At 37.8% G+C, this 16,238-nt stretch overlaps 1 protein-coding gene across 3 annotated transcripts in view; it reads right to left on the bottom strand.

The window, feature by feature from the left end:
* Nucleotides 1-16,238, bottom strand: part of NBEA (neurobeachin) — a 350,651-nt gene that overhangs the window by 164,459 nt on the left and 169,954 nt on the right. For all 3 annotated transcript variants that reach the window (XM_081860054.1, XM_081860055.1, XM_081860053.1), the window contains one exon: nt 3,869-4,012. In XM_081860054.1, coding sequence (XP_081716180.1) covers nt 3,869-4,012 — 144 coding nt within the window. The remainder of the gene's footprint in view (nt 1-3,868; nt 4,013-16,238) is intronic.

Genomic DNA, 16,238 nt, shown 5'->3' with positions numbered 1-16,238 from the left:
TCTAGCACCTGATATTCAGAGGTACGCTGCCCCTGATCACGAACTTTCCATTTAGCTGTCACAGACAATAGTTGTTCATAACTAATCTTCCACAAATTGATCTTATCGTTTTTAAAAGCCTTCTAAGCTAGCAGCCATAACATCTGCAGCAGCATATTCTAAAATGAAAAAAAAAATCTTTCAAGGGTGAAGAAATAATGTGTGCAATACTGCTGTGTGAGGCTGCCTGAATTTGTTTTTCCCTCTGGCCTTTTTTAAACATGAGAAGTTGGATGAGGAGGAGCAATTCAGAGCATGGCATTCATTGGCATTGCAGCAAATCAGTCAAGAGGAGTCATTTTTAGAAGGGGAAATAATTTGGGGAGGGGGTGTTTGGGGCTCAGACCTCACCGCGGATTTGTATTCGGTGTGTGGTCTTGATAACTGCATGTTTCAATCTTTTGTCCAGCACTCTCTTTCCAACAGTGGCAAGTCAGATGTCCCCCGGGAATCTTACAAAGAAGGCACAAGCCAACAGTATTCCCCTGTGGCTTGTCTCCAGAATCCAGTATTCCTAGGAATACTGCCTCAGAACATGTAGGCTTGCTTACATATCATAGTTGGTAGGAGATACTTTCATGAGAGAGCAGGGTTGGGAGCCATAGGTGGAACCAAGAGGAAAAGTAGTAGGCTTGGCTCAACAGAGTGGGACTTGTAACACTCCCGCTTTTTAAGAGATACCAGGAACTCCTGTGCAGAGCCTATGCTCTGCATGCAGAAGGTCCCAGCTTCAATCCCTACTGCCTCCTATGAAAAGGATTTCAGGTGGCAGAAGAACTGCCTCTACCTGAGACTTGGGAGAAGCAGAACCCATTTGCATAGACAGGGGGTAAGCTAAAAAGGCCAGTGGTCTAATACAGTGTAACACAGCTTCGTACACCCCTGTAAATTTAGTGGATGGCCCTGTTTACTATTTCTGAATCTCCATCAAGGGTTGGAGTCCAGATCTCTGGTGTTCAGAAATAAAGCAGTGCTTTACAGATCACACTTGTTATAGAAGTTACTGATTATTCAATATTCAGCCCCACGTTCAAACCAACTCTTATTATCTTTACACTATCTGTCAGTAAATGAGCGCAGAATGCTAGGAGCATACTTCTAAACTACAAGTTAGTACATTTGTTATTCAGGAAATTAATGAAAATCATGTTTTAAACATTTATGACATAGAAAATAAATGGATCAGATAGACAAGTTAATAATAATCAATGCGCTACAATTGTGCAAACTGAGATGCTGCTGATTCATAGTTTTAGACACCAAAAAGTACTACTAGTTATTGATTTTTCTCAAGTGATTTATCAATAAGCAACTTGCCTCTTGAAATGAACAGTCTGGGAAGAAATTTAGGAGCTAAAATTGAAACAGAAAATTATGAAATATTTATTATTATGAAATAAGGTGAAGAAATACAAAGTTTTTTTTATAAAGTTGACTGCAGTTCATTAGGTGGCTACATCATTGTTGTTCTTAAAACCTTAATAACATTTATCAGATTTTAAACACTATTTAACTGTAATAAGATTTCAGCCACACATGATTCTAACACTAAAGAAAATGAAAGCAGTCCTATGTACTTTAGTTTTACACAAAAAGTAGTCAAGCTGTGAAACTTGAAAATGACCAGAAAGCTCAGTGTACATGTGCTCTAGAGGTATGGACCTTCTCTTTTCCTGTGCCAAATGCCGAGTAGCATCATAGGAGCCTCTGAGTTAGGCAACAACAGCACAAACTGTAAGGCTTCACCATAGGTATGGGTAAAAGGTATCTGCACGTGATCAGTAATTGTTGGGCAGGAAGGAAAAAGAGGTAGCTGCAATGGCTGTGCAGGGAGAAAGGACAGTAGCAAGGGCTGTGAAAATAGCAGGTAGGAATGAGAACCCCAGTAGCACAGATGTGGAGGAAACGCTGGTAAGATAAGCAGGATAGACAGATGAGAAATTGATTAGAAATACTGGCTGGGTGTTTTGTGGCATTTACCCAAATGAAGGTTTTTGGAAACTTTGGCTCCCTGTTTTACATAACGTCATGAATTACAGTGTGCTACTGCTGTATTCACTGAAATAGGACCGAGACTTCAGTTAAATTAAATGTAACCAATGTATGTAGATTTTGCATTAGTTAGGAATGCTATTTTGTGTAGTCTTCTATCACATTGGTTTTCTTCAGGACAACAAGAAGTGGGCATTTCTTAACAAAAGTATATAATGAAATAACCCCAGTCCCTCACTACAATTTCAAAAGTGACAAAACATAATTTTACATAGTATTTTCTGGAATAATGAAATTTTGCACTAACAATAGTGCATCATTTGTTTGTTTTTGGTCAGATTTTGAAAGTGTATCTTCATAAAGTGGTAAATCTAGTAGTCTAAGGTATTATGCCTATATTTATACAAATTAATTATGGAATAAATACTTAGCAGTTCAGTTATCTAATATTGTTCCATCTGTGCTACAATAAGCTACTTTGTTATTCCATATCATATTAAACTGTCAGAACAACCCTGAAAATGTGAAGTCATTTTTCACACTTCCTTCACAGAATGTGCATAGTTCCCTCATCGCCCCTGCAGCACAAACGCCAGAATTCACAAGACTAAAACCTGTCTGCTCTAAAACATAGGTACAAAGGTTTTCCCTTTGAATCTGAAGCCTAGCTGAAAGTTTCCTTTTGATCTTTAACAACTGCCAAGCACCTTCTGCTTCCTTCAGCCTTTTGAACTTTAGGAGAAAATGTGAGTTAACCTAAAACTTGTCTAGATTAACTGGTATGGGGAAATGGGAAGGAGTAATTACACTGAATGCAAGACAGATGACAGAGAAGTATGGGGTATCTGTTAAACCATACTTTTCTCCAGGAAGAGATTCCCCACCACTTCTCATTTCAAGTGTTGAAGCTACCATTAACGCCCCAGAATTAACTGCTTTTATGTTAAGAGGATCTTAATGACATTTATTGTTTCAGCAATCATTTTATTTATGTTAGGACCAATTGCTGTGCTGGAGCTGGACTCTGATTACAACAACATTTGTGAACAAATGATACTTATTATTTACCAAAACATGCTTAGTCTGAAGCTCTGGAAAATGTTGTCTGATCTATATATACAGCAGATTGCTATGAGCTTGTAACTCCCTTCACTGGCAGTGACCTGGTCTGCATCTCACATTAAACCATAGTTAAAATAAAGTATGATTTAAGGCAAACAAGCAGTGTGAAGGTGCACGCCAGTGAAATCATAGGTGTTATATGCTTGTCCTGGTCCTGTTATGCTGTCAGGAAACAAGCCATGATCTGGCTTGTCCTGTCATTCAAACCCAGGCATGGGGTTTGTTTTCTAATCTTGTAATCCAAATGGGGAAAGTTTTGAAAATCACCCTCCACTGCCTGAATAAAATGTTCACATGGGTGGGAATACTTCTAAACATAACTGGTCAGGCTGATACATCTTATTTTCCCTTTTGTTACATTTTCACAATAAAAATCCTTTAATACGTCTAATTTACTGCACTCAAAATATACTTTCTAAAACATAGATCAATCTTTTTTTATCAGTGTATTATGACAGATGGCGTGATTGATTTGGACATGAGTCACCCAGGTTCATCAGATCTTTGACTAACCAGTATTTTATAAAGTTGTGAGGATAAATTAGATGAAAACAGTGGGGAACCTCTGCAATCTGTACCAAGCATTTCCAAAACAACAAGGCTCACTATCTCACACAAATGCCAATACCAGACACAGTTGGCAAAGTTTAGAAAACCAGTTAAATTTTATATCATTTATTTACATTAAACTTTTTTAAAAAAAAAAGATTTTTACCTGCAAGATTGTCAATCTCCTTCTCTTGGAGCAAGCTGACAGCATCATCATCTCCTTCCAGCATGAGCTCAGTTTCAGCATTCTGATTGACAACAGCTTGGCTTCGGAAGGTTTTCTTTGACTTCACAACATCTTCCTCAGTGCCTATAAAAAAAGGTTACAAACATTTTAGAATTCTGTTAGGTCTTTAGATCAGTCTCAACAACCTGTTTTCCAATACAAAGCAAATTAGGCTTGCCATATGTCAGGAAAATTCCTGACATGCCCTGGTTTTTGGATGTATGGCAATGTGATGGAAAAAGCAGTGAAAACAGCTCCAAAAGGTTCCCCCAAAAAAGCTCAACAATTTTGGGGTCTTCCTAAAAAAAGCTAAACAACAACTATGAGTGTCAGGGATTTTACTTTTTGAAATATGGCAACCCTAAACAGATGGAATCTATCCACTGATACAAATATCAATTATCAAAAATACACTTCAAAACAGCCTTTCAATAACTTTTAATGCATGGGGATGTGTGCTCTTAGAGAACAAAGGCATGGTAGTAAACTTCAAAACAGAAGGCTGGGCTCCAACTTGTTTTTAACTAGCTTGTCATTGCTGGCAGTAATCCTCTCACATCAATCTGACAATGCATTGTAGCAGAAAGGTACTGTACTAGACACGCAGGTGAATGTGGCAAATGTGCTGATTAATGATGTAGACAAATCTTTCTGAAATCAGTTTTGTTTTACAATATTAAACATACATTTATCTGAAAGACATATAAAACTAGCCTGCTTTGGTTTGATAGAAGCTTGTTGGCTTGGCTGTTCTTTAAATTTATCACTCAGTTGAGTATACCTCAGTTTGCCACAATATACCAGGCATTTATCTAAATGAAAGTGTAGGAGACCGAAAGTTGCCCTTCAATCACTGTATCCTTTATGAATTAGAGTTCCATTTATCAAAATTACAGAAAGAAGAGGTAATGTCTCAGAAGGCTGTCTCATTACAAGGCTTATAAACACTGCCCTTACAAAGAAGTGGTTTAACACCTAACAAATCAAAAATTGATTGGGAATAGAATTTATTTGAGATAATCTATCTTCGGAAGACATGCCGTACTGAGTGCACTTCTTGGCCTCAGTGCCCATTCATCAAGAAATTAACAAGCAAGTTCCACAGACCACCAGACTTCCTTGGATTCTGAAGTACGAAATATGTTAAAAACAGATCTGTCACAGATGTTCTAATTGCATACTCCTGAAGGTTTTTTGTTTCCTTAAAGGATCTCAAAAGAAAAGATACAAGCTGATTATTTCTAATTTCTCTATAGAAGTACACTGGCAAGATTGTAAATATGCAATTGGAATCAAACTGTACTTCGTATTGTTAGCATTTCTAAAATAATTATTTATTCTAAAATAATACAAATACCAGGGAAACATCTAGACAGTGCAATCTATCAAGGACCGGGGAGCTGCGGAGTGGCAGATTCCAAAGCCCAGTCAGCTGCAGCCAGCCAAGGCAGAAGAGGTGTGTGAGTGAGAGAGGGAATCTTTCCTTTTTTGCTGCACCATCTGGGGTCCTCAGGAGATTTGTGGAGCTTTGGATCTCATACACACAAAGGCTCTGCCATTCTGCCCTGACATGCCACATTTGAGGTCTTCAGCAGTGGGGTCTTTTATCAGCAGTGGGAGAAGAAGTGTCAGTAGCTTTCTGTCTGCTAGGGCATTGCTTGGTTCTTCTGCCATGGCAGAGTCCTGCCCTGCTAGTGAAGAGGGGCCTACGTACCATCCTAAACTCATTCTAAAGACATTACCCTCGCGGGGTCAGGACAGCAACTTAAGTATGCTTATTTAACATGTTTCATTAGAGGTAAAAATATGAAAGCAATTTAAAAAACTCTTCCCTGTAGCTTTTACAAGCTGCCAGCTTCGACAAAGATAGTATCTGAAGATTAGGAAGCTACGAGAAAAGATCCAGGAAAATGGCTAAGAATGTTTTTCTTGATTATCCTGGATTTTTTTGTCCTTTCACTATGATTCGTAAGACAAGGTGACGATCCAGAATGCAACCCTGTTGATAGTATGAGAATCCAGTCTCTAGGTTATATCACAAAGTGCTTTTGCGAGTATCCTTTGTTTCAAAAGCTGCTATGAGAAACAGGAGTTTGAGGGACACAAGCACTGAAGTCCCTTAGACCTGTAGACCGAGTTGTGTGGGTCTTTGGATCCAGACCATGGGCTACAAGCTAACAAGGTATCTTTTGGACACATAAGTGACAATGCACAAACTGGGGTCCCCCCTGTTTCCTTACTTAAGGGTATGCCCCACTGCATGCAACAGGACTTACTCCTGAATTGTCATGGTTATATTTGCACTGCAAGGAATATGCAAAAGAGGAGAAAAGCAGGTCCCTCATACTGATTTTTACTCTCTGTTTGGTTCACCTAAATGATTACAGATGCCAGGTTCCTTGCAGTTTATTCTAGCCTTAAAACTTTGACCTGTGTACCTGTATTTAGGACCTTACGTAAGGACACTGGTTTCCTGTTTGAAACCTGAACTGGATAAAAATCTACAAATCACTTTCTCTAGTATATTGACAAGTATATGGGCCTAGTGCAGAATAAAGCAGCTCTGGCTTTGTTTTTTGGTTGTAAGTGCATAATTTAAATGGCTGAAATAATAAATGTTTTCCTAAGATGCTTACATCTGACAGAGCACTTGTGATGCTACCAAAACCACAATTTAAAATGAAGGATGGTATTCAGTTAAGTTTTACTCATACTAGACATATTGAAATGAATGAACATCACTAAGCTAGGTCTACTCTGAGTAGAATCTAGCTAAAAGTTCTATGGCATGATAAAGGAATTGGAATTTACTAGTCTCTTGTTTAACTAACATTTTATTTGTGGAAAACCACTAAGTAAATAACCACAGAAGAAACAAATGTTGAAATGTTGAATAAAAGAAATAGAAATAAAGGATGGGAAATATCATTCTAGACTATAACTCAGAATATAATGTCTGAGGAAATGAGAAAAATAAAGGACAAATATACGAGGAGTGCTGCAAACCATGTTAGACTTAAACATACCATTTTTTCTAGGATATATTAAACAGGGTTCAGTATCATTAGTCTTCTGCAAAACATGACTGAGATAATATTCCCCCAAAAAGGTTTTTATTAACTAGGTCAGCCACACTCTTGATCTAAGACTAAATTTTACCTGTGACAAGTAGATCCCACAGTTCTTCATACCAGTTTCTAATTTTGGAGGTATTGATACATTTCTATGCCTTTGCTGTCTGAAATTTAGCTGCAGTAAGTAACTGGGTAACTGAGTCAATGAATTATCTCTGAAACAAAGACACTGAAGAGCCCTATCCATGGATCAAAAAGAGTGGTATATCACTTTTGATATGAGCCAGAATCTCCCTTCAGAATTTTAATAGTTTTGAGCATTTTTGGACTATACTATGTAAAGAGATACATTCAAACCTGACCACAGCCCTATCAAGGCAAATTTGAACAACTAATGTAAATGGCTCAGTCTGCTCGGTGGGAGATGACATCTAGTAAATAACATATAGGTGGCCTCCTTTGTGTTTAGCAAGGGAAATGTGAGCACCACTCTTTTCTTTTTAAAGGGTGTATGAAATTGCAGCTAAGAGTTTAAAAGTTTAATCCTTCTCACTGAAACACAAATTCTACTCAAGGAATCACCTGAGACCAGTATTATGAGCAGATAGACCAAGGTACAGACCTGCATTAACCCAGATTCCATCAAATCAAAGGGAATGGGGCCTCTGATTCAGTGGAATAAGGAGTGCACTCATTATAAAGAATATTTTCTCTCTTTAAAGTACAATGAAACAGCAAGAAGCATGAAATATAATGACAGAGAGCCTTTTGAAAATGGTATTTGGCATGTCAACATTTATTTTGATAACACCCATATTTTCCTCTCAAATTTCATTTAAACTTGTAAATTCTCATTTGGATTCTTCAGGTCACAGCTGGTACTAGGTATGCAAGCTAAGCTTCAAAGATAACCTGCTGTGTCCATGCTTACAAAAAGTCAGTTCAAGGCTACTTGAATAAATGTAGACTCATAACGTGGCTGATTTCAGACATGGGTAGACTTTCTGAGAGGCAGAAGCAAAAAAAATACAAATACAAAATTCAAACCAAGCACATAACTCAGTTCAAACAAACCACTCAACATCATCACTCATTAACATCCATTCAACTTTTAAGGTCACTAATTTCATTTTAAAAAGAGAGTGGAAATAAAAGTAAAGTTTGCTTAGAGGCCATGATACAAGCCAAGGGAGAGTTCTGCGTCTTTCAGAGTTCATTCCACAGCTTACTTCAGTGAATTATAGATAAGGCAATTTATGCAGAGAGTTCTCTTTCATCTTTGAAGAGGGCTGGCAGAATGGAAAGTTAACTCATTTTAGTGTTACCTAAATGTACTGACAGGAAATTCTAATGTTTCCAAACATCTGGAAATCAGCTTCATGGGATGGTGATTTCTTTTCTTAAAGAATGCCTTTTCATATACCGTCTTTTACAGCTTTATGTGGCTCCTAAAAGAGTGTTTTGACATAACTAAAGTCTGTCTGCTTCACAATAAAATGCTGCATTTAATTTAAAAAATCTTTTACAGAATAAAGATGTTTTTGTGAAGTTCTACTCTCTTGGACACTTATACGACGTTTCTTATTTCTTACTAAAGCATCTTAGCCTATGTTGCTTTTTAGCATAATGTCCCTGTTTCAGTTTATAGTCAAGGGTACTCATGAATTAACTCTTAAGAGATAACACATTTCATTACCTGAGGTATTTGTGGCTCTGTGGCGCAATGGGTAGCACATTGGACTTCATTACCTGAGGTATGAAATGAGAGCAAGAAAACGTACACATTTGGCATGTCTTCCTTCTTTAATATTGTAAAAGTAAAACTGCGTCAGGCGGTAAGCAATTTAAAAGATGCAATCATGAGACTGCAAAGTCATGGCAGGCACCAACTTGCAGATCTAGCAGCAGGGCTCAGGGCAACGTTTTGGAAGAATCAGGGCAGGTCACACACCAAGAAACTGCTGGACTGGTTATTGCTGCATAGCACCTCCCTAATAATGGCCAGAAGGTGTACTGCAGTGTGTAAGCCCAGTTGAGAATCCTGGTTTGGTTTGGCTTCCAGTCTGAGCAACGAAGAAGAAGAAGAAGAAGAAGAAGAAGAAGAAGAAGAAGAAGAAGAAGAAGAAGAAGAATAGTAGTAGTAGTGATAGTAGTAGTAGTAGTAGTAGTAGTAGTAGTTTGGATTTGATATCCCGCTTTATCACTACCCTAAAGAGTCTCAAAGCGGCTAACAATCTCCTTTTCCCTTCCTCCCCCACAACAAACACTCTGTGAGGTGAGTGAGGCTGAGAGACTTCAGAGAAGTGTGACTAGCCCAAGGTCACCCAGCAATTGCATGTGGAGGAGCAGGGAAGCGAACCCGGTTCACCAGATTATGAGTCCACCACTCTTAACCACTATACCACACTGGCTCTCAGCTAGTGTAGTAGCTGTACAGACTCCCCAAAACTAATGTTTTGTTGCTTGAATACCAGCTTTGCCTCACCTCACCAGAGGCCTACTTGAATCTTGCCTACCATTTTGTCTTGCTGAAAGTCTTACCTGAATGTTTACTGAACTACTGGAACAGGTTCATAGTCTCCTAGATCAATCACTAACACTAGAGACTTCAGTGGCTAGGAGTGCCTTTTACCACCTTTGGCTGGTAGGACAGCTACAGCCATTTTTGGGCTAGGATAGCCTAACGAATGCCATCCATTTGCTGGTAACCTCCAAATTAGATTACCATAATGTGCTCTGAGTGAGACTGCCCTTGCAGTTGGTGCAAAACGTAGTGGTTCAACTATTCACTGCAGTGGGATATTGCCACCATTATCAGTTGCTAACTGCATTGGATTTGAAATTCAAATTATATATATAAAATTAATTGTTTTTATACAGGTTTTTTAAATTGTTTGCATATATGTAACTGTTTTAAATATACTTTTAATTTATTGTGAAATTATGTCAAGATAGGAAGCAATAACAAAAGAAAGTATAACAGTAGTAGTAATAATTCATACAGGAATTATGCCCATAAGCATAAGATCCCTCAACAGAATCTCATCTCTTAATGAATTGTTAAGAGTTCCATAATTTTCCAGAGTTGAAAAAGAATTCTAAAAAAACCCCCAAAAACTAGGGAGAAAAGGATTAAGAGGAGAAATAGCAGGTAACCTATATTTGAAATAAAAAGAATACAATTACTGGGCACTTAGATTTTCTAAGCTCTGTATAAAAAATAAACTACAGAAAGGATATAGGTACAATCTAAAGTTAAAAACAGATAGATTTAGAGCACAATCAACAATTCTAATAGGAAATATTTGATTCTACTAATTATGAGGAGAATTCATTTTTTGCCCTGCTTTCCAATAAACATGCCAAACACTGGTGGTTATTTTCATTTTGAGAGGTGTTGTACTTAAGAAAATTCAGTACTGTAATGCTGGAACAGAGCAATGACATCTGACCTTGTAAGCAGCATCTGTCAATGAAAATCTCATAAGGGATATGTCCAGATAATTTAACCCATATTGTACATACCTTTCATTAGTTAACATAATGTCTTAAGTTGCAGACATTCATTATATAGCAAAGGCTAGCAAATAAGGAGGTGATTACTTGTGATTCAATGATCTTATATTACAAAATATTGAAAAGGAGAAAATAATGACAAGTAGCAAAAACTACATTAATAATAATTATGCTTGAATACAGTTTACAAAGAATAGTCATAACTGAGTTATTTTCCCAAATATAACAAATAGCTACTGCTCAGTAGCAAAGGACATCAAGGACACTTGCAAGAAAGAATTGGATCAATATTAACGTGATTTTCATTTCATGCTTCCCCAACTCCAGTAAGCTGACAATACACTCTGATTATGTGAACTGCCTGTGAGTAACATAGAAAAGGTTATTAGAGCAAGAGGTGGAAATGGAATGCACTTTTTATATTGACAGATTTGCTAATAGAGTGTACTGACTTTCAAAAGCCATGCAATGCGTTTTCACAATTTGCTTTTCCAAATACACCCTACCTACCTTCTAATACTAGTTCAAAAATATATTTTTAAAAGAAGACATATTTTATATTTATATAAAAGATAGCTTTTATTGATAAGAAAGTTATTTATAAAATAGACCAAGAGAAAACATGAAATTAAAAAAGCTAAAATGTGTTCTTGAATTTGCAATATGACTTGAACACTTGTAATGTGATTGTATACTATGGAAGTGCAAGATAATGTAAGAATACTCTTAAGAGAAGGTAGATAATTATTTTGAAATAGAATATAATAAAACTTGCCTTAGAGGTTACACATAAATGATAAGTATAGAATCTTCTAGTAGGGTTAAAATGTAACAAGCAAAAGCTAAACAAAACTAACTAAGGTTCCAAACCTGATAATTAAAATGCCCCCCATCAATGCTTCTTGCCACTTGAGAATTAAATACAACTTGGGTTTCCTTCATTGAAAAAAAATGAAATTATAGAATGAATCTGAAGGGTTGCTGCTAAGTCCAGGGAAGTAAAGGAATTCATTCACAGGACTGGAGATGAAACCTCTGAAAAGCTCCACATGTAAATTTTGATTCTGTATTTAAATTGGCAGTCACAAGAGTACAAATGAGTATAAATCATTTTATCTTTAGAGGGGAAATTCTAAGAGTAGACAAAATATTCTATACCTGACTCACGAGGTCATTCACCACATAACAAAGCAAAAGTCTCCAAAGCAATTAAAAAAAAAATCCTCACAAAATGGTGGCAGAATGGGACACTGTGGCGCACATAGCTATCTTGTCAAAAGAAAAACCCAACACACCTGAACAGCAGCAGTCATCATAAAAATCATAGCAGTCAATTAATGAACATTTTGGGGCATTTCCCCACATTCACAGGACTGTGCTTGGAAAGCGCAATATTCTCACAAGAGAACAGCAACCTCAAAACAAGACACACTGTGCATGGGAAATTATTAACAAATCTGTACTGTACTAAAAAAGATGAACATGCATCAATGCAATGAAATAAATTTTGGATAGCAAAGATGCAGGGTGAAAATGGAAAAGTTGATTGATAAATGAACCAAAAGCAGCAAAAAAAGAAAGAAAGAAAGAAAAAGGAAGAAAATCTGGGGAAGACAATGCTCTTTAAGTAAAACGGAATGGTTTACATGCCTGTCTTACATTGCTTCCTCTGAGATCATCACATTTAGACTGAAGAACAGAGAAGAGTTATTTGATGACATCTGGAAGCCCTTTACCACTGAATACACATTTTAAAAGAGCTCGTCACTGTAATATCTAGATTAGTATCTACATAATCTCTGTCCATGAAGTGGATGCCACTCCATAAAAGTTCCAGAAATATATTCTCATCTTGTACTTATATAGAAGTAAAAGCTCAGCATAAAAATGAACAAAGAATGTTATGCTACGTGCTATGCTTTGTGCACTGTTACATTTGAAAATATTATTTTCAAAAGACACTGAAAATGAAAGTAGCTTTTCCCCCTGGTAGGGGGAAAATGCATGATTCACTAGTAAGAAACTGTAGTACACATGCACAGATGGGAATGCTTAGCCATTTTAGAAGGAATGATTATCAAAGCAGTTATTTCCCTCCACTTTATCTTGTAGCATTCTTTTATGAACATTCCTAATTCAAATTGTAAGTCACAAAACTAAAAAGGCATGAGCAAATGATAAGTTGAAATCAAAGAGAGATTGCGACATTCTGTTTGCAATGGAAATCCATGTGTGCACAACCAATTTCTCTTCACAAATAGGAACACATGCATAGGATGCTGGGTGGTATAGATTTATGCTCCTTTAAACTAGGCACTAAATTCTATAGCTAAACGGCATAGATTCAGCTTGAAGCTGGTCATTGTTATCCCCCCACCCCAAACAGATCCATACAACAGATCAAGACAGTGCCATGCCCTATTCTTTGCTTCAAGGCTGCATATCAACCATTTCTATTTCCCAGTGACTATCTGCTCCCCTACATACGATTTCCCCCACCCTTCTAGATCTTTGGGGAAAGCCCTGGTCTGCCACCAGCTTTGGAAATTATGAGGAGTAGGACTTTTTCTGCTGTGACATCATAGCATAAATGGCTTCAGTCATACATATATTAGGGGCCACCTTTATTTTCATCACCACTGTTGAGACAACTCAATACTGCTTTCTTGATTATACACCATCCACATACCAAGTAAAGATATGTTATTGGAAGCTGATCCAGAGTTTATGAAACTCCTATGCCAAAGTACATACATGAGACCTTCATATATCCACAATTTACAACACAACCATCTGAGAGAATACACAGAATCACGAGCACTTATATCCACGTGGCAAGTAGAAATTAGTGAGCTTTCAGAAGGTCTTCTTGTATGAACATGGAATTTTGCTGCCCCAAATGATACATGCTCAAGTAATTGTATTGAGCCAATCTGAGGGCTATTGTCAGGAACCTCCTTACTTACCAAAGTAAGTATTTGTATTTAGTTCCTAAGGGGATTGGTGTATGTATGTGTGTGTGTGTTGTGGAGCAAATCTGGGGCTGGAGACCAAAAGCCAGATGCCTGTGGATAGCCCCACTGAGGATCAAGGGAGTCAGGTCTTTCTCCCTGCAGTATTTCTCCTCTCACACACAATCCCCGTGCTAGTGGATGGAGCTGCTTCACACAGAATTAATTGCATTGGAACAGAAGAAATTAACATGGCAGGTTCCTTTGCTAAGTGCTAGTATCTGGAAGGCTAAGAAAAGGAAGCTTACAGATTGGAAGGCTCAAATCCAGTTTGGACTCAGGTCCAAGCCAAGCTCAGCCGAACTCTCACATAATCCCTATTGGCAAGGAAATTATACAAGCAGCTCTCTGCACAGTTCACGGTCATTTTGACCTTGCTAGATTGCATAAACTGCTTAGAACACTAACAGTTGTACTGTTAACAAACCACTGTACTCTGGGGACTGTGTCGTAATTTGCAACATTCTCTCTCTCTCTCTCTCTCTCTCTCTCTCTCTCTCACACACACACACACACACACACACACACACAAAATGAAAGGAAACAAAAGAAAATAAAATTTGATTTGAAAAAAAATTAAAATATAATTTTACAGAAAAAAGAAAGTTCTCAATGATGAGCTGCTATCTTTCCATATAATTCTAAGAATTGTCATAAGAACTGCAGTTGACTGCTTCAGGTAGGCAGACAGTTCAGTGAATGGGTGTCCCAGGAAAGCAGCACAGGTGGTGGGCAAGCCACAAAGGAACAGTCAGAAATCTGGGAAAGTTCCCCAGCAACCACGCTGCCGCTGCGTGCCTCACAACAAGGCCATTTGGGTTGCAGCAGCATTGGAGACCAAGGAGGGGGAAAACAGAAGCAGAGCAGGATGGTTGCTGGGGAGCTGCTGTCCAGTGGTGTGTCAGAGGCGTGGTTTGGCTGAGCTTTAAGGGGAGAGAGTGTGATCTGGCCTGGTGAGTGGGCAGGTCTTTGGGGCTGGCAGGTGGGTAGAGAGGAAGGAACTGGAAGCAGGTGGGGTGGAAAGGGGAAGGTCTAAGCTGCCCAATGCCAATCCTTTCAACCTCTGGCTTCCTTCTGTGGCGGTGCCTGCAGCAGTGGGAAGGGGCTACATATGACCCCCCTCAAACTGAATATCAAGTTTTCTACCAACAAAAGATTAATTGGATGCATTTTACAAAGAATCAAAGATTCTTATGTTTTTTTATGGAATATATAGAATATATAGACACTCGAATCATCTAAGTAATCTTCACCACATTTTTGTGTGTTTCCGCTCACTAGTTAACAGCTGACGTTCTCCCCCCTGAACAGGTGCAAAAAGTCACAGACAATTTTTGCCATTCTCAAGATTTTCCTGTTCTTTGGTGACTGTGACTATCATATTGTTACTGTATCCAAGCATTCACTATCAATACTGATTTAAGTCGAGATTAGTTAGAGTGTGCTCTTTTATTCATCAAGGTCATATCTTGATGGCTGTGCAAGCTTAGATAAATCGGGTATTAAGCAGGCACATCTCCAAGGAACCTAGAAATTCTCTCATCTGCAGACCTCAGCATATCTTGTTATTTATTGCCAGAGAAATGACTGATTAATTTTGTCATCTTTGCTCTGTGTTTTTTGCTCGGCTGAAGCTGCCTGCCCTCGTCTGCAATGCCTGATCAGACCTATTTAAGCTGATGCCTTTGATCGTAGACACAGAGGAGCTTGCTGACTTAGGCTTTGACTAAACATTCCTTTGCTGCAATATTTATGCACAACCCCCCTAAATGATAACTGACAGTCAATGTAGATAACGAAAAACTACTAAGATGTTTCCCACTATTATATGGATACTCAAAGCAGCATTCATGGTACTACATTTAGAGGCAAGATTTAACAAACAACAACCCCCACAAAAATGTGTTATGCGACTCATTACTCTCTCTGTCATTTTCCACTAAGAAGATATCCGAGGCGAGTAAACTACCTCCCTTTAAAACAAAAAAACCATTTTATTTGTCTAATGTGATTTTCATTCTTAAAACTAAGAGTAATTTTGCTACTATACCAGACAGCTATAAAAATTATCAAAATAACACTGATGAAAAATCCCTAATGAAAGTTAAGCCCCATGGAAAAAAAAATCTGTGCTTCTAGCGCTTTATTAATCACATTCCAGCACCAGAGGCTGAAAATACATCAAACTGCACCAAATCCTTTTCACATGACAACCTCATAAATTATTCAACTCATTAGTATCACCAAGAGGCATAAAAATAACATCAGTGTTAAGGATGTTTTCTTATAGAGTAAGGTCAACTAAAAGTTTTAATATTAAAATCCATAAGCACAAGCCTCAAAAAGTCCATCAAGGTAAAATCTATGGGATTTAATCTCACAGCAAGCTGTTTTAAATTGCTCTAGAAGGCTGTTGTTAATTTTGATACTGAAAGCTTCAGAAACATTTATGTTAGTACCGCGTAAGTGGCGACTTCCTTCTGTTGTGATCTGAAATATAACCAATAGTGACACAGCCAACATTTCTCCACATATGTGCCAGTTTTATTCCTTCTTTATCTGAATACAATATTGGGAAAACAATATGAGGATCTCTTAATTTTACTCGGCAAGGGCCTATTTTTTTGGGGGGGGTAGTTTGCTATACCTCTTAATCCTATTTCCTTGTATACTCGTTTGCTGGGTGCTTGGCCCTAAACATGCTTGGCT

Source organism: Podarcis erhardii (genome assembly GCF_964252035.2).
Source record: "Podarcis erhardii genome assembly, chromosome: 4".
Lineage (NCBI taxonomy): Eukaryota > Metazoa > Chordata > Lepidosauria > Squamata > Lacertidae > Podarcis > Podarcis erhardii.
Note: the sequence above shows the minus strand (reverse complement) of the source record. Positions and strands in the feature narration are given on the sequence as shown.